Source organism: Agelaius tricolor, unplaced genomic scaffold (assembly GCF_023055355.1).
Source record: "Agelaius tricolor isolate 1412-34295 unplaced genomic scaffold, bAgeTri1.0.p SCAF_29, whole genome shotgun sequence".
NCBI classification, from domain to species: domain Eukaryota; kingdom Metazoa; phylum Chordata; class Aves; order Passeriformes; family Icteridae; genus Agelaius; species Agelaius tricolor.
The window spans coordinates 867409-889423 of record NW_027269289.1 but is presented as its reverse complement, the minus strand read 5'-3'; the positions used below and the strand labels follow the sequence as shown (position 1 = coordinate 889423).

Genomic DNA, 22015 nt, shown 5'->3' with positions numbered 1-22015 from the left:
GGCACAGAGCAGCTGTGATGTCAGAAAGGGGCTGTGTGACAGCACAGAGTGGGTTGTGTGAGATCACAGATTGGGCTATGACATCACAGAGTTTGTTGTGTGAGGTCATTGAGCAGCTACAGCATCATAGAAGTGTATCAGGCAGGAGAATGGGCCCCTGTTATCCAGGAGGAGGCTGTCAGAGAATTGCTGAGCTGCTTGGATGTTCATAAATCCCTGGGAGCAGATGGGATCCACCCCAGGGTGATGAGGAAGCTGGCAGCTGAGCTTCCCAAGCCAGTCTCCATCATTTACCAACAGTCCTAGCTCACTGGTGAGGTTCCAGATGACTGGAAGCTGGCCAATGTGACCCCCATTCACAACAAGGATGAGAAGGAGGGTCCTGGTAATTATAGGCCAGTCAGACTGACCTCAGTACCCAGTAAGGTAATGGAACAGTTTCTAGTGAGTGTCATCACCCAGCACTTCCAGGATGGCCAGGGTATCAGCCAGCCAGCAGGGGTTTAGGAGGGGTAGGTCGTGTTTCACCAACCTGGTCTCCTTTTATGACCAGGTGACCCTTAATGGAACTGAGCAGCCACTGACCACCCCAGCCTGGGCCGATGTGGGTTCCTCTGAACACAGCTCAGGGAAGGTCCCCCTGCCCACCTCCACTGTGCCACAGACAAGTGTCAGACACAGTTAGAGAGCTCTGCCCAGAGCTGACGGGGGAATTGATTAAAAAAAAAAAACCAAAACAAAACAGAAACCCCCCCAAATAAACAACAAAAAAACCAAACAAAACCATATCAGAAAAAAAAGAAACCAAAAACCCCAAAAAAACAAACCAAAACAACAACAGAAACAAACAAAAACCAAATAAAGAACAAAAAAAAAATCCAAACAAACAAAGCAATACAATAAAAAAACCAAAACAAGAAAAAGAGCACTCATTCCCCCCCAGTAGAGCTGTTCCATCCTTCACCTGTCACACCTGCACTCACACAAGACCCGGGGCTGCAGAAAATTAGAATTCATTGGGCTCATTTGCAGAAAATCGGGTTTAGGACAGGCTTTCAGCAGAACTGTTCTCAGCTGAGTCAGAAAGGCCTCTTTGGCAGCTGCAGGGCCATTGGAAATGCAGAGCCTCAGCCCAAGGGGAGAGAAGGGCTCTGAGGTCCCTTCCCCTGACACTAAACCCTGTTCCCAGGCTGCTTCACACTCAAGATTCTGCTGGAGGGCTGCACAAAGCTGAGAGTGGGCTCTGGCTTTTCCATGTTGCATGTTCTAAAGCTGCCTGGGAGAAGGAATTTCGGGTCAGCTCCGCTGGCACAATCCCTGCTGGCACAGGGCACAGCCCCAGGAAGGGCTTTGCATTCCGAGGCTTTGCTGCAGGCAAGGAAAGCTCCTGGCTCAGGGTCACCTTTGCTGCTCAGAGCCCCGAGTGCCCCAGCAACAGCAGAGAAGGGCAGCAGTGCCACTGGCAACCATCACCAGGCCCCTGTTGCTATGGTCAGTTTCCATGGCAACCATCACCAGGCCCCCTGTTGCTAGGGTCAGTTTCCATGGCAATCATCACCAGCCCCCTGTTGCTATGGTCAATCCCTTGGCAGCTCCATGGAGACCCCATGCCAGGGGTAGTTGCCATGGACACCAGCTCAGGCCTGGAGCCAGAGGCCGTTGCCATGGCAACCATTTGCAGTCCCATATCCAGGGTCATGGGATCCCAGAACCACAGAATTGGCTGAGCTGGGAGGCACCCATCAGGATCCTCCAGTCCAACTGCTGGCCCTGCACAGGACACCCCAACAATGCCAGCCTGGGCCTGGCAGTGCTGTCCAAACGCTGCTGCAGCTCAGAGAGCCCTGGAGCTGGGACCTTCCCTGGGGAGCCTGGGCAGTGCCCAAGCAGCCTCTGGGGAAAAACCTTTTCCTGACATCCAACCTGAGCCTGCCCCGACTCAGCTGCAGCCGTTCCCTCCACTCCTGTCCCTGGGCACCAGAGGGAAGAGGCTCCCACAGCCCCAGCCAGGGACCCGCTCCCAAGGCTGCTGCCATGGCCACCAGGGCTGGGACCAGCTGGGATGCTCGATTTCCACCTGCCGGGGTTTAGGAACGGGATTCCTCAAATTCCTGCTCCCGTATAAACTGCGCTGCCCTTGTTGCCCTCCCACCTCCCATGGAAAGCACAAAAGACAAAGATCCCAGGCTGGGATAAGAACAATTTACTGGGAACAGCAACAAGATAAAGAACAAACAGGAACAGAAATAATATTGATAACAGAAGGGATAAGAAAAGCTACTGACAGGGAAAACTACATCACCACTGACTGGCTCTTCCTGGCCACGTATTCCGTCCTGCCTGGAAAGGACACCTTTCTTCTCAGGAAGAGAGAGAGTCCCTTTCCTGCCCCTGGCAATGACCTGAGGTGGGAGTGAATGTAATGACACAGCCAAGACCAGACCCTCATATTCTTCCATCTCCCATCATGTCATTGGCAGGGGCAGGAAAAGGGACAGGTGTCTTCCCAGCATGGATCACAGGGAACATGGATCACCAGGGCTCTTCCCAACGTGGATCCTCCAATAGGGGATGAAACTAGAGCTGGGCATGAAGCTCGTCCTTCAGTTGTGTCATTCCAGGGCTTCCCTTACGGGTGCCTCTGTTGGTGTTTGTTCAAGTGAGAGCTCTGGGTGAAGCTCTTCCCACACTCAGAGCACTCATAGGGCATCTCCCTGGTGTGGATGCGCCAGTGCCTGATGAGGGTGGAGTTGTGCTTGAATCCCTTCCCACAGTCAGGGCAGCAGAAGGGCCTCTCCTCAGTGTGAATCCGCTGGTGCAGGAGGAGATGGGAGCTGCTCTGAAACCTCTTCAGACACTCAGGACACTGGTAGGGCCTCTCCCAAGTGTGGATGCACTGGTGGATGATGAGGGTGGAGCTGCAGCTGAAGCCCTTTCCACACTTGCCACGCTTGCCACACTCATAGGGCCATTCCCCAGTGTGGATCATCTGGTGGCAGATCAGGGTGTTGCTCTGCCTGAAGCTCTTCCCACTTTCCAAACCACTCATGGGCCACCAGCTCCGAGCTCTGGCTGAAACTCTGTCCACCTTCCTGGCATAGGATGGGTCTTTCCTCCTCAGAGCACCCTGGGCTGGGTTTGCAGCCCCTCCACCTGCAGGATCTCTGGGGATTTTCCTCCCTGTTCAATTCGTGTGCTGTGGAGTTGCTCAAAACAGCCTCTTCCACGAGATTATACCTTGAGGATTTGTCCTCCCTGGTCTCCATCCTCAGCTCCTTGTCTGGGCGAGGAAGGACAAGGAGAGGATGGGATTTGCCTCCATGCCAGAGGGAAGGAGATCCTCCCAATATGTCCCTGGCAGGATGGCATCGGCAGCAGGATTGTCCTGCAGCCAGGGGCCATGCTGGGCTGGGAGATGGAGCAGGAGAGAGGAGGAAAGGGGCAATGACTTCCTCCTCACCTGCCTGGCTGTCCCAGGACATCTTCCTCTTCCTTGCAGCCTCCTTCTCCATCCAGCCAAGGGTTTGGGAATGGGAAATCCTGGTTTGGGGAAAAATACAATGTATGAGCATATTGGGTTAGGGAGTTCCTACTGCCCAAGTCCATCTCTAGGAGTCACTGGGAATCTGCTGCCCATATAGACTTCCAAAACCAAGATTCAGTCCCCCAAAATATACAAACGACCAAGATGCAGCAAAAACACCCAACCATGAGTTTACCCTCTCTGGTCTCTCCACTTTGGGCTCCTGGAGGCCCCCCCTGTCTGGGTTGCTCCAGGTCAAGTTTGTATTGGTGTTCCCCTTCTCTGGGCTGCTGGTGCTCCTGGTAATCCTGCAGGTTCCCTTTCTCTGGGCTCACCACTTTGGCATCTCAGGCATCCCAGGGGTCAGCACTGTCTGGGGTCCCTGTTTCAGAGTCCTGGGGTATTCATGGGTACCCCCTGTCCATGCTCCCAATGTGTCCAGGCTTCTTGAGCATGCCCAGCTCTCATATTGCCCGTTTCTGCTCCCCCATTGCTGGTTTCCCTGCTGCCCTGCCAGTACCGGGCGATCCCCACATGGCTCTGGGCTGACAGTGCAGGCCCTGTCCTGGGCAGATTATTCTGCTCCCTGACACTATCTACCAACCCAAGAGGACAGTTATCCGGTAGGCAAGTCTTCCCACTAAAGACTGAGGCAAAGAAGGCGTTAAGCACCTCTGCCTTCTCCTCATCTGCAGTTACTAAGTTCCCTCCCACACCTAATAAAGAACAAAGGTTGGTCTTATCCTTCCTTTTGCTGTTAATGTATTTGTAAAAACCTTTTTTATTATCCCTTACAAAATTTGCCAAATTAAGTTCATACTGCCCTTTGGCCTCCCTAATTTTTCCCCAACATGCCCTAGCAAACCCCTAAATACTCCCTGAGAGACCTGACCCTCCTTCCAAAGATGATACATCCTCGTTTAATTCCTACATTCCTTCAAAACCTCCTTGCCCATCCAGACTTGATGTTTGCCTCATCAACTCATCTTTCAGCACACAGGGACAGTCTGTTCCTGTGCCCACAAGATCTCTGTTTTGAGGCACACCCACCCTTCCCAAACTCCTTTTGTTTTTAAGGGCTGCTTCCCAAGGAACTCTATGAATAAGTTTCCTAATCAGGCCAAAGTCTGCTCTCCAGAAGTCCAATGTAAGAGTCTTATTGATGTTCTTCCCGATTTCACCAAATATTGAGAAGTCTATCATTTCATGGTCACTATGCCCCAAGCGGCCTCCAACCACCACATCTCCCCCCAGCCCATCTCTAATCCCAAACAACAGGTCCAACATAGTCCCTCCCCTGCTGGGCTCACTCACCAGCTGTGACAAAAAGTTGTCCTCCACACACTCTAAAAGTTTGGAGGCTAATGCTGAATTTTACTTCTCTAGAGGCTTGTTCAGCCTTCAGCTCTTCAGTTCAGGAATTCAATGCCCCAGGGCTCATTAACATTCAGAACACCTTAACAAGCTGAGCCTCTGGGAATAATTTGATTTACATTTCCAAATCTTTCGTGGTTAATTCGATAGATTTCTGAACTGTGTTCAAAGTGAATGTATTATATTTACAAAGACTGTGAGAAAAGATTTTTTGGTCCTGTTTAGGTTTTTTATCCCTGTTAATTCATTGATATGTGCAATCTCCAATTGACACTGAACCCAAGTACCTCCTCATGCATTTGGAATAGATATGAAAATCAAGACCCTTTACAAATGACAATCAATCAGACTCTGTCCCTACCCCTGCCCCACCAGTTTCCCCATCCAAGCCCTGGCACTCAGAGCAGCCTTGTGCAAATCTGAGCTCCCTCCAGCCCAGGCTGCACCTGAAGATTTCAGCTCCTTGGCTCCAGTTCCCACCTGCTTTCCTTGGAGAAGGAGCTGCCAGAGACACAGAGAGATGTTCATTTATTGTCAGCCAGCAAAGCCAAGGGAAGGCACAACTCCATAAAATGCAAAAGTCATTCTTCTCCCTGGCTCTGCCCTGCATGTGATCCCGACAGCCTGTCCTGTTTCCTTCAGGAAATGTTTCCAGTCCCGGGGCAGCATCAAAGGCGAGAGCATGCTGGGCTGCAGGGCACCTATATCTTCTATGACTTCTTTTATTTTTTTAGATCATGGAGGAGCCTTCACCTATCTTTGCTGGGTTTTCTTAAAAAAAGATAGGGGAGTTCCAAGGGCTGTTGGTTTTGGTGATGTGGCCCTTGGCAAGCTACTCCTCCACAAGGGCCTCTAGCGTAACTTGGTGTTAGAAAGGGGCCACTGGTCATTCCACACTGGATGTTGTTGTTTCCAGGTGAGTTGTGGAATGGTGGGTTTTGTGCACTCCACAGTGGCCCCCACTAAGAATCCCTACTGGGAATTTTTAGAGAGGCCCCCCATTGGGCTAGAAGGTCCCTGCCCCTAAAGGTGATCAGTGCCCTCAGCACAAATGACTGGATGGTTGCCATCTTGCCCTCGGGACCTTCTACTATAATATTTCTCTTACTCCTCATGGAAACCGCTGCCCTTCCAATCCCCGAAATCATCCCCACCACGGGCTGTAGTTCCCAATTTGCTGTCCATTCTGTGGATGTTACCATTCTGATGGTAACATCCACCCTGGTGTCCAACATGCCCAGGTAGTAAATCTTCTCCCCTTTGCAGAACAGGCCACACTCCATGATGGGTTTGTTGGAGCTCACAACCTGTGCCACAGGATGATGGGGTCGAGGGGAACCTGTTCCGAATTGTCTTTAGGTAACAGGAGCGCTTGTGCAATAGGAGTCCCTTGTGATAGATAAAAAGGAGGTTCTGTGCAACAGAGCTGTACGAAAATTTCTTCCCCTGGGCTGATGGTCTGGACTTCGGGGACGACATAAATTTCTCCAGGTCTCATGAAAAGTGTCTCCCAGAATTAATATATTGGAAGGACCATCGTATGGCCCACGTCTTCCCGCTGGCATGCAGTGGAAGCATTCACTGTCAGAGAAGTCTATGGACAGCTCAGTTACCAGCTGGTGCCGGGTTCCCACCTGTACCGCTCCGTGTGTTGGATCCCACTGATGTCCCTTGGGATCCCCGCAGTGATGATGTCGCTCGCAGTCTACCTGCCTGCTCCTGATGGGTGTCAGTTGTCACGATCCGTTCATACCAACGGATTATTTGCTTACTGATCTCAGAGTGCAAAACCAACATGGAAAGGGGATTGTAGTATCAATCAGAACAAATGCGCCTTTATTGAATGACCACAGCAAATGCGTTAAAGGAATTAGAGAAAGGAAAAGAATAGAAAAGAGTGGGAGAGAGAGAGAGGGAGTATAGCTACCAAACTTGGAGAGACGCAGTCCTCATAGTCCAGCTGATGGAGTCTGCCCAGTCACGTCGGGAAGATCTCAAAACTCCTGGTTAACTCAAGGTTTTATTATAGTCTATTTCTGAGGGGGGGAACAAATCTTGAAATTGTTGAGGGGGAACAGATACAATAAAGAATAAGTCTATTGAAATCGTTGAGGGGGAAAGAAGGTATTGAAGACGGGTACAGACAGTCCATGTTCTCAGCAGTAGGTGAGAACCATTGTCTTCTTGGTCCAATGGCCACACCTGCAGGCAAATATCTCACTTTGGTCAGGTCAGCTCCCCCACACACCTCCCCCATGTTGGGGGTTTCAGTCTCAGTCCTTGGGAGGGGGGAGGTTCTCCATATAGGGGTCTCATGTCTCAGTCCTTGAGGGTGAGGCTTCTCCCATTTCAGTCCATCTGTCACGGTGGTTGAAGAGCAGAAGTCCAACCAGGCCAAGAGGTGGGGAAATTCATAAGCTATTGTCGCAAAGCAGGTGCAAGCATATTGGGCGCGTCACCCCCTGGCAGGCCCTGCTAGAAGCAGTCACTGTAGACACAGCTGCAAACAATCCCTTGGCAGGCCAGAATTCTGCTCAGGGGCCTCAGGATTATTTGGTGTTCATCCACCACCCGCAGGCCAGAATTCCCATCTGGGTCCTCAGGGTCCCGATTTCTGTCCTGGGGACGGTCGTGAGGCAAATGAGGGGAACTCCAGACCATCTCTCACACCTTCCTGTGCATGCACCGGGAAGCCAGGAGCAAGCTGCTCTGGGTGCAGTGCCCCCCTGCCTCCCCCACAGGGCAGGGGAGCAATGAGCCAGTGGTGGCTGTCCGTAAACAGATCCACAGCTGGCTGTGGCAGAGGGGCTGGTGGCTGCCCACACAGAGGGCACTCCTCCAAGTCCAACTGGCATGTGCCTATCAAGGTGGATTCACTTTCCCATGGGATCTGGCCCCTTAGAGTTCTGGAAAGCATTGACCAGATTGATAGTAGTCAAGGTACACTCACATCTCACCTGAGTTCCCCCAGAGACAGAGACCCAGTGAGTCCCAGGCCTGCAGATCCAGTGAGGTTTCCACATCCACAAGGAAACCATGAATTTTGGCCCAACAGAAAAGCCTGTAGAGAACATCTTCCAACATAGAAGTCTCATGATGAATCATAAGTTCCCACACTGCAAGGGTTTCACCTTCTGGCATAGAAATTTGGATGCCCATTTCTGCAGGCGCCTTTTCCCAACCGCAAGCTCCCCCCGGGTCACACCAGAGTTCACCCCTTGCCATAACCAGGGGTCCCCAAAGGGGTAATAATTAGCATTGACGCCATGATTCTCAGAAGGCTGATCAATCACTTTATTATACTATACTTATTAAGAAACCCATCACCCTTACAGCCAGTCACCATACAGGTGGACCCAATTAGTCCTTGAATCCAAACACCATCACCAGTGGCCAATTAAAAAAATCACCCTTTGGTAAACAAATCTCCATAACACATTCCACATGTTCACAACAGCAGGTGCAGCAAGTGAAGAAAATAATTGTTTCTCATTCTTTTCTCTGATCTTTTCACAGCCTTCCCCAGGACAATGCCTGGGAAAGTTGTGCCTTGCTCTCCGTGGCCAGAGAGCTACTGCAATATGTTTGCAGACTGCTTCCAGGTCTGCCCTTCCCAGGTGCCCAGGACCCTTTGGGATGGCTCTGGCCTTTCCAAGGGCTTTGAGAGAAGTCTCACAGTGACACTGCCCAGCCTTCTCAACATCCCTGACACCAAAGGCCTTTTCCACATCCCTCAGTGCCAGGTTAGTGCCCAGGACACAGCAGAGCCCTGTCCAGGTCCTGGGGGTGGTTCAGAAGGGAGGCAGCTGTGATTTCTCCCCACAGAGCCACCACTCCAATGTCTCTCTGTGCAGTCTGTGGCAGTCCTGAGCATTTTCCCTGGAGCCTCCCTGCCCTGGATGTTTCTCTCCATGCAGTCCTCAGCACAGCCAGGCAAAGAATTCAGGTGGTTTCCCAGAGGACATTCCTCTTGAGTGAAGTGGCCTCAAGGCACTGTTTGTGCCACTGGAATTGTGCCACCCCCGAGTGCTGATGATGGTGTTTGTGCTCACTCAGGTTCATCTCCCCTCCACACACACACACGATGCGCTCCTGAAGTCTCCTTAGAGCAAACATGGCCCGCTGGCCTGGTCACTTGGTGTCCCTCCATGCAGGGACAAACAACCTCCTGCAGGTGAGGGCAGAGGCCAGTGCTGGGAATGGTGGTTGCAGGGACTGGTGTGGGACAATTACCCTGGGGCACCTTCCCAGGCTGTCCCTGGAACAAGGACACAGCCCAGACCCTGCTCTGCTGCTCCCTCAGGTCCATCCCAGGAGCTCTGGCTGTGCCAGAACACTGCTGTGAGCCCCCTCTGCACACTCCCCCCCCTGCCCCAGGCACTGGCTTTGCTCTGCCAGGGCATTCCTGGGGCACATTCCTGACAGCAGGAAACGGAGAGAGGGCAAAGCCTTCCTGCCCTGTGCTCAGGAGATGCCCTTTGCTGATGGAGCTGCTCTGGTGGAGCTCAGCAGTGTCCCAGCAGTGCCCATGGCCTGTCTCTGCCTGTAGTCACAGCATGGTCATGCAGTAGGACAGTGACGAAGCTGCCAGAGCACTCCGGCCTTAAACCCATAGAAGGGCTGGGAAAGAGAGTGTGGACTTGGGAAGAGCAGCTCTGAAAGGACCAAGTGCTGCTGCTCCCTGGCAGTGCTGCTGTGCTGGGACCCTTCCCTTTCCCCCCTATAACTTCATGCAGGTCCCAGAGTTGGGATCCCAGAAAAACAAGGCACTGCAAGCTAGTTTATTTTGTTCAAACAAAGCAATAGTACAGATCCTGGATTAGAGAGCTTCTGGATCAAATTCAAGAGGCAGATAGGGAATTAGGTGCGGGAAACATTTAATTGAGCACATTATGGCAAGAAGAACCCATAGGCATCACCAAAGACCTGAGAAGGCAGACTGGTCCAGTCATGAGTTCCATTCTGAAAACTATGCAGCAGAAAACAAACACTTTTTTGCTTCTGAAAAGTATCCAGTCATCTTTGTCCTCAGGGCATCCTTGAGCTCCTGGTTCCTCAGGCTGTAGATGAGGGGGTTCAGGGCTGGAGGCACCACTAAGTACAGAACTGACAGTGCCAGATGCAGGGAAGGGGGGCTTCAGGTAGGCAAATACTGCAGTGCTGATAAACAGGGAGAGCACGGCCAAGTGAGGGAGGAAGGTGGAAAAGGCTTTGTGCTGTCCCTGCTCAGAAGGGATCCTCAGCACAGCCCTGAAGATCGGCACATAGGAGAAAACAATGGACACAAAACAACCAAATAACAGAAAAGCACAAACTATGAGAAGCCCAAGTTCCCTGAGGTAGGAACTGGAGCAGGAGAGTTTGAGGATCTGTGGCACTTCACAGAAGAACTGGCCCAGGGCATTGCCATGGCACAAGGGCAGGGAAAATGTATTGGCCATGTGCATGAGAGCATAGAGAAAGCCACTGGCTGAGGCAGCTGCTGCCACGTGGGCACAAGCTCTGCTGCCCAGATGGTCCCATAGTGCAGGGGTTTGCAGATGGATACGTGCCTATGTGGACACAAGCTCTGCTGCCCAGGAGGGTCCCGTAGTGCAGGGGTTTGCAGAGGGACACGTAGCGATCATACGACATGATGGTGAGAAGGGCAGGCTCTGATCCAAAGAAGAAGAAAATCAAAAAAACCTGTGCAGCACATCCTGAGTAGGAGATGTTCCTGGTGTCCCAGAGGGAATTTTGCATGGCTTTAGGGACCGTGGTGCAGATGAAGCCCATGTCAAGAACAGAGAGGTTGAGCAGGAAGAAGAACATGGGCGTGTGCAGGTGGTGACCACAGGCTATGGCGCTGATGATGAGGCCTTTGCCCAGGAGGGCAGCCAGGGAGATGCCCAGCAAGAGGCAGAAGTGCAGGAGCTGCAGCTACCGTGTGTCTGCCAATGCCAGCAGGAGGAAGTGGCTGATGGAGCTGCTGTTGGACATTTGCTGTGGCTGGCCATGGAGTTCTGTTGAAGGAGGTGACAATGAGAAGTCAAAGGAGACTCTGCTGAGCAATGTCCAAACAGCTCCCCCAGCCTGGGCACCACGGAAAGGTGATGCTGGATGGGTCTGGAGGCTGGGCAGGTGGAGGCACTTGCTGAGGTTCCCAGGAAAACTCAGGGTTACAGTTTAAGAGCCTCAGCCCCTGTTCTACCCTGCACAGCTGAGTTTCCATTGCCACCAAGCTGAACCAGGGAAAAGTGGGAGCACAGATTCAGGAAAGCAGAGACCCAAGCAGGAAACTCCTGCCCTGAATGAGCTCATGAAAAGTCCCCTTGGGAATGACCTGGGCATGAGCTGGAGCTCTGAGCAGCCCTAGCTCACACAGCACCCTCTCCACAGCAGCAGGACCTGCCCTGGCAGGAGTCACTCCTTGTGCCCACAGCTCCCCTGCGCCATCCATGGGGGGCTCCCAGGCAGGCTGAGAGCTGACCCTGGCAGGTGGCACATCCCCTGGGCTGGTCAAGAGCCCTGAGGGCTGCAGGACCTGCTCTGCAGGACAGCCCTGGGCAGCCCTGGCTGCAGCCTCACCTTCCCACCCTGCAGCCATCCCTTGGGAGAAGAGGGAGGGGGCTTTTTCACAGGGACACAACTGCACTACAGGGGATCATATGGAGATCTCTAAACTCTCCTGACAGGACATTTCTGGGTTATACTTTCTCTCATTCCCTGATCTTGTCCCTGTTTCCTGGAGATTTTCCTCCTGCAGGTATTTTCCTGTGCCTGATCTCTCCACGCCAGCACTCACAGACCCCAAATCTCTGTGCACTCTCCTTGGCCCTACAGAACCCTGCCTGTTTGCAGGGCACTGGCTGGGGCAGGTTCTGTGTGCAGCTTGGAGAAAGGACAGCTCAGACTGAGCCTGATGGGTCCAGCAAAAGCTGATGCTGGTGCTGTCCATGGGCAGTTGCGTGGCTGAAAGCACATGACGGATCTCCTGTGAACCTATTGATCACTAAGAGTAACAGCTTGGATATCTCAGGCACTTGTCACAATTCATAATATCTTTAATATTTATCCCCTCTTCCCTGCCATCTTCCAATAGTAGGAAACTGAACACAAAATCTTAGGAAATTTCCTTATTTTTATCAAAATCCTTGTCTTGAGAATATTCTGTGACTGATAAAAAACCCTCAGCATGTCAGAGCTCCATGAGCATTTCACCTCCCCTGCACCAGAAATACTCAGACTTGTACTCACAGAGTCTGTAGGCATTGGGATGTTGCAGCTTTAGGAGATCACCCCAGGAGCTGCAGCTGCATTGTCCTGCAGCCAGAGGTTCCTGTGCCAAGGGCTGGCAGTGATTGTGCCCCAGGGACTTCGCAGCACCTTCCCAGTCCTGACTGATTGAAGCTCTCTGTGCCTCTGTGCTGTGCCCGGGCTGGCTGCAGGCAGTACCCCAGCCCTGCTAGGCTGTGCACAGGAGCTGGTCCTGGGCAGAGCTGTCTCTCTGCAGCGCTACCCTTGCCAGGAACTGCCTCTGGGCCAGGAGCCTGGCCCAGCTCAGCAGCACAGACACAGACCGAGGGCTTTATGACCCTCTGGAGCTTTGTGCTGAGGCCCTGAACATCAGTCCCTGAGAGGGAGATGAAGAAACCTCTCCAGAACTCCAAGTCAGAATCCAACTCCGAAGTTTCTTGAAGTTTTAATGGGTCCCACTGAGGGACAGGACTGAGAAAGTGTCCCCAGGCCCCAGGCAGAGCAGAGAACTGGAGGCAGTGATGGCAGGTGGGGACAGAGAAGCCAAGTCTTGGTGCCCTGGGGCACAGCAGGGTCTGTGCCAGCAAGGGCTGGGAGGAGACACCTTGTCCTGAGGCCCTGGGGCCTCCTGGCACAGCCCCAGCCAGGCTGGGCAATGTCACCCCCTTGTCCTGCCCTTAGCAACCCCCCCAGCCCACATCCCAGTGGCCTCAAGGATCTGCTGGAAGGAGTCCCTGGGGAGCCTTGCTCAGAAATGGCCCTGGGGGGCTCCTGAATGCTCCCAGGGACTGCAGGTTTTTCAAAGGACTTTGGGTTTTGCTTTTGTCTTGGAGTGTCTGAGAGGTTTGTGCAATCATGGCCTCCAATTATCTGCTGTAATTAGTCCCTGGAGAGGCTTTGTCAGTAACAACACTCAGTGGGGCTCATTATTGCTTCAGGGTACTTCAGTTTTTTTAAGCTACTTGATGTTTCCATTTTGATACAGACTCTATGAGAGGTTTGTGCAATCATGGCCCCAATTACCTGCTTTAACGACTCCTTTGAGAGCTTTGTACTAACACTCAGTGGGGCTCATTAATACTTTGAGATACTCAAGGTTTTAAGGTAATTTGTGTGGAGGCTGGAGAACTGGCCAAGGAAAAGCCTGCTGTGCTCCCCTGGAGGACCGACCCCTAGGCCATAACCTCTTGTTTAGGGAGAGCAAAAAGATCGGTCCCAGAATCCTTTGTTGCTTTATGTTGATCCCTTGCAATCCATTGGTCCTTCCCCTTTGCTCTGCCCCTGTGCCCTCATCCCATTCACTCTAGTGTTCTGTCCTGCCCTCTGAGATCCCAATATAAACCCCTGCTTTCCCTGCCTGAGTGGCTTTTTGTCCCTGGACCCTTTTGAGGACAAAGCTCAGTAACAGTTCTCCTTGGAACCCCACACGAAGACCCCGTCTCTCCTTCTGCATCGCCGGGATCACAGAAGAGCTGAAATCACTTGGCATGAGCACAGACATGCCTGTGCCCCCGAGGTGTCTTCTTCAAGAAGTTTCTTCGGGAAGGTTGCAGCGCTCTGAGCACCACCTGCCACAACCTGTGGTGCCCAACGTGCAGCCTCTGCAAAGAGATCCCTGAAGAAGTGTCTCCCGCAGCCTCTCAGTGCAGGACAAAAGTCGCTGTTCGCGCAGCCACTTTCCCCAGGAGAACCCCCTCACATTTTAGTGGGGGCTGTCCAAAGGGCGACCAGGACCCTCCGAAGACTGAAGAGGACGAAGAACTGTTGGAGTACTGGAGGCCAATTGAGGGGCTGACCACCTGCCCAGCAGATTTTCATTGACCCAATGGGCAATGGCCTGAAGAGCAACTGTAAGTTATATATATATCTATATCTATTAGGGTCTTCTTTTTAATTTCCCTTTTTCTGCTGGGTGTGGGAACAAAGTTTGAAGATGGGCAACAATCTTAGTCACCCTAAGTTGAGCTCTCCTCAAAGACACATCTATTCCAAGGTTGTGGGTGCCCTTGTTGCTGGAAGAATTTGTTTTTCTAAGGGGAATTGGAAAGCTTTTGTTCATTTTCTTTCCAAATGCTTTGGGAATGTTATAAGGGAATTGGTTTTATTGCCTGAGTTTTGGATATGGTTGGGATCAAGTTATTTGGTTTACAAATGGAGGAAAATTTTGAAGTGGGGAAGTTTTATCCTCTTTTCCATTTATCCTTATTTTCATTCTATTTATGATTCAGTTAAAAAATGGGGGAAAATTCAGGAAAAGTTTTTGGTCCTCAGTTCAAAACTCCTTCCCCTTCTTCCTCTCCTCATGTACCCAAAGCCTCTTCCTCACCTGAGGGGCAACTGGCAGGCAGTCGTTGCCACTTGGCACAGGGTTGCTATCGATCCACTGACGCCTCCCCATTCCCTCTCTCCCTTCGCCTGGACAGCAAAGTGTCTGCTGCCCTGGACCTTCCCCTCATCCTCCCTCCTGTGCCCCTTTACCAGTTCCACCTCCTGCTGATTCACCACAAAATGGTGCCAGCAATGTGGCCAGCCCCACCATTTTGTTGCCTCCGTTTCCAAGTTTTCCTGCCCTTACACCCCAAAATGGCCACCTCCCCACCTCTGCTCCTCCCTTTACTGTGCCCTCCATTGCACTCATCTCTCCCCTTCCCCCCACACTGATGGGTGTAACAACGCTGGGATACCCGCCCCCCCCCCCCCCCCCCCCCCCATTGGTCAGGAATCCCCTCCCCATCATGGACACCATCACAGTAGTGTATAAACAGGGGAGAAGGACAACAACTCCTGGGATCCCATCCCCTGCAGGGACACCTGGGGACAGAACACATACCAGAGATGACGCTGTCGCTGCTGCCGCTGCTGAGACAGCACGGTGCTGTAGCTTTCCGTTCGATCTCAGTGGGTCCACCCACACCTGGCCACCACCTTAGAAAGCCCCCAGACAGCAGCTGCTGCACTAAAACTGGGAAAGCCTGGTCACAACACTGCTAGGCAGTTGTGGAGCTGCTGTGCTGCCCCCACCCAGGGGAGAGGCACCGAGATCGGGGACCAGCACGGCCCCACACCGCACCGCTCCTGCTGTGGCTGAGGTTCCAGTTTTTTGTCAGCTGCGGCTGAAGGGCCGGCGCCACAGCTGTGGCTCCCTGGGGCTAGGGGGCTCCCTAACAGTTAAACCCCTGTAAACGGAGCAGAGCCCTGCTCCCTACCACAACTCAAACCCACCACCACTACTGTGCAGCTGTGGTGCCCCCAGCAACCGCGGCTGCGGTTTCTCTCAGCTGCAGTTTCTATCTGCAGGATCCCAGCTGCTGAAGAAACAAGTCCAACAGATCTAAGTAGAAAAGATCACTAACAGAATCAATGAATTCTTTGGTCAGTGAGGACTCAAGGGTTGGGGGCTTGCTGTAGTTAAAAATGTTTTGTGGATTTTTATTGTAATTTTTATTGTTTTGCTTATGTTTTCATGTTTTTTCTGCTGTTGTAAAAAAGCCATGGGAGAAGCCTTTTGAATGAATAAAGACAGGGGAGTTGTGGAGGCCAGTGGGGCACAGGCAAAAAGCCTACAACTCTCCCCTGGAGGGAAAACCCCTCAAGCAATAACTGCCCTTGTCAGGGTGAGGAGAAATGCTTCTCCCAGCATGCCTTGCTGTGACATGCGGATTCCATGTATCCCATTGGCCCAGCCCACTTGCTCCACCCCTGTGCTCTCATCCCATTGGCCTTGGTGTTCTGTCCCACTCCTTGAGATCTCTATATAAATCCCTGCTTTGCCTGCTTTCCCTGCCTGAGTGGCTCTTCATCCCGAGACTCTTTTGAAGAATAAGCTCAATAAAAGCTCTCCTTGGAACCCCACACATAGACCCCATCTCTCCTTCTGTCTCCCACGTCACAGAAGAGCTGAAATCACCTGGTGTGAGCGCAGAGGTGCCTGTGCACCTGAGGAGTCTTTTTCAAGACGCTTCTTTGGGAAGGCGCCCTAGACAACCACCCACCGTGACAAGTGGTGCCCAAAGTCAGGCAACAATGCTAAGGGCCCCGACGCCTCGATGGTCATCGGTCCCCAGTGTACCAGACAACCACCACCACTCTATAGGAAAGAGAAGAGCTGAGTGTCAGAGGTGGCGGAGACCAGGTCAAGACCAACAGCCCCGTCTTTTTTTGAAAAGCGCTGTTGAGCTAGGACAATTTTGTAAAAAAGACTGGGTCTTACCCCCCAAGAGTTTTCAGGCTGAGCTCGCAGGAACCCCCAGTTCTAGTGTTGAGTGGAGGAAAGTTTATGGGGACAAGGATAAAGATGGGAACAATAATTACAAAGGAACAGCAGGACTTTTATAAACATTTTAATTTACTTTTAGTTTCTTATGGGAGAGAGTTTTCTAAAAGGGATCTGAAAAGAATCGTTTGGTGGCTTTACAACACCTTTCCTGGTGTGTCTACAAGACTCCATATTTAACATTGACTTTTGGGACCTAGTTTGTGTGGCACCTCAATTGCTGCCCATATCCTCTGCCATCCAAGAGACCCTATGCCATCATGCAGCACGTTGAGGCCTCCGGCTGTTGGTCACCTCTCCCATAAAATCCCTTCTAGCCTCTGTGAAGTTCCCCTTATTCTCTTCCCCTCTGATTTTTCCACACCCTCCCCAGTCCCTGCTCCAGAGTAGCGCTGGCCATGCCACCCTGGACCCTCCTTTCCAAGATGATGGCCACACCACTTGGAACCTGTTCTCCCACTCTTCACCTTCTCTTCCTGGCCCTGATCTCGCCTCTGGCTCCACCTCTTCTCCTGAATGCTCCACCTCTGGAGGTTGTGACTGCTCCATCACGGGACACACCTATTCTGGGGAAGAAACCCCACTGCAGAAACGGTCCTTTTGTTTACTCCCCCAAAATGGTGACACCCATAACCCTCCTACCAGAGCCCCAGACAACTTGCTACAGTTACCCAGCACAAACATCAAGGCTTCCACTCCTTCTCCTGAGAGGATCTCCCACTTTGTTGCCTCTGCTGGCACCATAGGGCCCCTCCAAAGCCAGGCCGATCCATCAAACAGTTTGGGACCTGTGTTTCAGCATCGAGAGCCCCCTTTGAATGTGGCCATTGCCATCCGGACTCCCCAAAGAAACTTTGTGTTCGACCAAATTGTGCCTATGCCAGTGACCACTGTGATGGATTGCAGTGGCAGGCATCTCCAGCATGCTATGGCAAATTGCATTCAACAAAGTTTGACACCTAGAGCTCCCAAGCACAGCTGATGGAGAAGGAGAAATCATCACCAAGCCTGCTCCAGACAGCAAATTAATGTAACTGTACAAGTTTTCTGTAGAAACCCCAACATTTCCCTTTTTATTCCCCCTTCCTGGTAAATATATTTTCTGTAGTATTTTGATCATTTTATATTTAAGCGAGTTCTATATCAGGTTAAAGATATGTTTGTTTGATTAATCTTTTACAACCTCCCAGTCTTCATTAAAAAGGAGTAGCTTGATTTAATAGTATTATTTTAAGTCATGTAAGCTATTAAATACTAGAATTATTATTTAGTTTGTAATGTAAATTTAGTTTTTACAGACTATTATTATCCCTTTTCATTTTAATATATACATAATTGTAAATAGTTCTCAACTAAAGTTACAAGAAGTTAACATGACAAAAACAATCCTAACTCCCATTACTCATGTTAAGTTTTTAAATCCCTCTATTTTAATTAATTGGAAAAATCAAGTTTTCAGAAGACACTCTTTATACCCTATTGTCCTTTCTGCAAGGAACCCTGCAGAAAAACAGTATCTTATGATAAAAGTATAAGTCTAATTTGATGTTTGATTTTTCACTGGTTTAAAAAGTTTTTTACAAATTATGAGTTTCATTTTGTGTTTTTAAAAATGATGTGTTTTATTTTTGTACTTGATGTTGCACATTGCAATTTTTGTTAGCAGAAAAGTAACGGAAGTTTTAATGAGAGTGAAAAGCAAGTGAAAAGGTGTGCATAAGCTGTTTGATTGTAAGTCAAGGAGTGATAATATAGAATACTTGAAAGATGTTTAAAGGAAAGAGAAAGAGGAAAAAAAGGAAAAAGAGAAAGTGTGATAGTGAGCAAAAAAGAAAAGGACTAGTTTACTAAGAATAAGGGTACTAAGTCGAGAGCAAAAAAAAGAAAGAAAAAGCTTTAGTTAAGTGTTACTTTAATTATTACATTAAACTTACTTTCTTACCTATACCTTTTAATATTCTTGTGTGTAACCCCTTCATGTTTAGTCTTTCCATTAAGGTTGTTTATTGTCTCAAGTTTAGCTAAAATAATCATTTTTATAATTGTCATATTCGTGTTAATAGTGCTTTACTGTTCATTATTATGTCCCTGGGAATCCCTTTATGAGTTGTCATAATCCCTCTATAAGTTACCCCATAAGTATTAACTAATTTAAGTTCTAGGGCTATAACTTAAAGATTATTCCCCTGTTTCAAAAAGAAATAAAAAAGGAGGAGGTGTGGAATGCCCCCACCCCAGGAGGTGGGGATCCCACCCAGACAGACAGCATCAGGCAAGGGGTGTGATTTAAAGAAGATTCCATCCCTCCACCCTGTGGGATGTGACCCTGGAAGCCCAGGAAAAAACACTCCACTCCATTTTGTCAAACAAGGAATGTCCCCAGAATGTTCTTCTTTTCCTGTACCCCCATTAGTTTAAATTCTACTACAATGTCCCCACCTTAGTTTTTTCCATTGTTTGTCCTCCTAGATCCACCCCTTTGCAGTCCCCTGCTCCTCCTGCTATTGGACCCCAACACTAAACACCACCCCTACCCTGTCATGTAAAATCCATGACCCTACCCCCCTCATTTCTTGTCTTGGTCCCTGGCACAATAAAGGATCCTGGGTTTTGCTAAACCAAGACCTGTCCTGTTGCCTTCCTGTCCCTATTGGCCACCGGTGGCTGCCTGAGATCTGAGACTCTGGGGCCCAGGGGAGTTGTTACACCACAGGCCCCTGGACCCAAATGCCAGCCCTTTTCCATGGGAAACAAAACTCACCGCTCCAGTTTCCTGATGTCAGTTTTCAGGAGGCGCTTGGCACTGCCAGAGCAGTCCGAGTTGGAGGTGGTGGCAGCTTGGGTCTGGGAGACATCCTGAGCCATTCGGGATTTTAGGAGGCAGCAGCCCACTTGGGGACACAGGCCCCTGGGCTGAACGCAGGCCTTTCTCCATTGGAAAGAAAACTCACCACCCCAGTTTCCTGATGTAATTTTGCAGAAGGAGCTTGGCACTTCCAGGGCAGCCCAAGTGGTGGCAGCTTGGGTCTGGGAGATGTTGTGCACCATTTGGAAATTCAGGAGGCGGCAGTGCTGTTGAGGCCATGGGCCCCTGGACACGAATGCCAACCCTTTTCATGGGAATCAAAACTCACCACACCAGTTTCCTGATGTCAGTTTGAAGGAGGCGCTTGGCACCTCGAGTTGGAGGTGGTGGCAGGTTGCCTCTGGGAGACACCCTGTGCTGTTCAGGATTTTAGGAGGCAGCACCCACTCGGGGTCACAGGCTCCTAGACATGAGCACTGGTAGAGGAAAGATTTAATGTTAAAAGCATCACCCAGGCAATGCTCTTTTGACAAGTTCTGCCCTGAGCTTTCCTTAAGAAGATCTGAGACGTTCAATGGCACTAGCAAAAGCTCCTGCAACGGCTGCTTGCCAGCAGAGCAGGCCTGTCAGCTGTGAAACAAGTGCTGCCACAAGCAGCAGCTTACCCAGGGCAGCAAATCAAGAGCTGGGAAGGAGCTGATCTGAAGGCCAAACCTCCTTAGCTCCTTCTGTATGAGCAGGAACAGTTCCTCATTCCAGTGTGGTGGAATGCTGGGCACCACAGCTCCAGGTGAGGACTGGACAGAAGTTTGCTCCCACTGAGTGCTGTGATGGGTTCTGCAGGAGATCTGGGCTCCTGTGCTTGCCAGGCACAATGAGGAGAGAAGGAGCCACCTGCCACCTGCCGTGTGGAGCTCCATATGGCTGCTTTCCACTTCCAGTTCATCCCTACCATGCGACTGGAACCATCAGTGAAAAGAGCATAGCGTGTTTCCTCTGGTGGCAGTTGGTTATATGGAGGAGCTTCTTCAGCACGTGTCACTGGTTCTTGTTCTTCATCTGTGACACCAAAATTCTCACCTTCGGGCCAATTTGTAATTACTTCCAAAATCCCAGGGCGATTCAGCTTACCTATACGGGCGTGCTGGGTGATAAGAGCAATCCACTTGTTCCATGTAGCACTGGTGGCATGGTGAGTGGAAGGAACCTTACCTTTGAACATCCACCCCAGCACCGGTAGTCGGGGTACCAGGAGGATTTGCGCTTCTGTATCACACCTCTGAGGTGGCTTGGACTCCTTCATAGGCAGCCAAGATTTCTTTCTCTGTTGTAGTGTAGTAGCTTCGACTCCAAAATCCTAGCGGTCGACCCCGAGTCTCCCCAGGCACCTTCTGCCAAAGGCTCGAGGACAAACCATGGTTCCCAGCTGCAGAGTAAAGCATGTTCTTCACCTCTGGTCCCATCCTGACCGGGCCAAGGGCTACTGCATGAGCGATCTCCTGCTAAATCTGGGCAAAGGCTTGTTGCTGCTCAGGGCCCCAGTGGAAATTGTTCTTCTCATGGGTAACCAGGTAAAGAGGGCTCACGATCTGACTGTACTCAGGAATGTGCATTCTCCAAAAGACTATGGCACCTAGGAAAGCTTGTGTCTCCTTCTTATTGCTTGATGGAGACACAGCTGTGATCTTCTTGATGACATCTGTAGGAATCTGACGCTGTCCATCTTGCCACTTTACTCCTAGGAACTTTATTTCACAAGCTGGTCCTTTTACTTTGCTCTTTTTAACTGGTGAAACCAGCTCCCAGGAGGATTTGGAATATTTTCTTTCCTTTCTCAAACACTTCCGCAGCTGTGTTCCCCCACACAATGATGTCATCAATATACTGTAGGTGTTCTGGAGTCTCGCCCTTTTCCAGTGCAGTCTGGATCAGTCCATGGCAGATGGTAGGACTGTGCTTCCACCCCTGGGGCAGTCGGTTCCAGGTATACTGCACTCCCCTCCACGTGAAAGCAAACTGAGGCCTGCATTCTGCTGCCAGAGGAATGGAGAAAAATGCATTGGCAATATCAATAGTGGCGTACCACTTTGCTGCCTTGGACTCAAGCTCATACTGGAGTTCTAATATGTCTGGCACAGTAGCGCTCAGTGATGGAGTCACTTCATTCAATGCACAGTCCACAGTCCACAGTCCACAACAGTCAATCTCCATTCAAGGCACAGTCCACAGTCCACAGTCAATCTCCATTCTTTTTCAGATTTACGCACAGGCCACATGGGGCTGTTGAAGGATGAGTGGGTTTTGCTGACCACCCCTTGGCTCTCCAGCTCTCGGATCATCTTATCGATGGGAACCACAGCATCTTGAGTGGTTCTATACTGTCGATGATGCACTGTGGAAGTGGCAATTGGTACTGTTGCTCTTCTCCCTTCAGAAGTCCTACTGTAGTTGGATTCTCAGACACTCCAGGCAAGGTGTTCAATTGCTGCATGCCCTCTGTCACTACAGCCGCTATCCCAAATGCCCACCTGAGTCCCTTTGGGTCTTTGGAAGACCTTCTTTGGAGATAATCTCTGCCTAAAATACATGGGGCTTCTGGGCCAGCCACAATAGGATGTTTCTTCCACTCATTTCCAGTCAGGGTCACATCAGCTTCCACCAAAGTGAAATCCCGGGATCCCCCTGTCACACCAGCAATAGCAACAGACTCTGTCCCCACATGTCTCAATGGGATTAATGTACATTGCACACCAGTGTCTACTAAAGCTTTATATTCTTGTGGCTCCAATGTGCCAGGCCAACA

At 50.7% G+C, this 22015-nt stretch overlaps 1 protein-coding gene and 1 pseudogene across 1 annotated transcript; both read right to left on the bottom strand.

Moving 5' to 3' along the window:
* Window positions 1-2629: 2629 nt before the first annotated feature.
* Window positions 2630-3049, bottom strand: LOC139600887 (zinc finger protein 3-like). The gene has a single exon (XM_071449461.1). It carries the CDS (start codon window positions 3047-3049, stop codon window positions 2630-2632), a length of 420 nt encoding a protein of 139 aa, XP_071305562.1.
* A 6817-nt stretch (window positions 3050-9866) lies between these two features.
* On the bottom strand, window positions 9867-16187 carry LOC139600885 (olfactory receptor 14A16-like; annotated as a pseudogene).
* Window positions 16188-22015: the final 5828 nt, after the last annotated feature.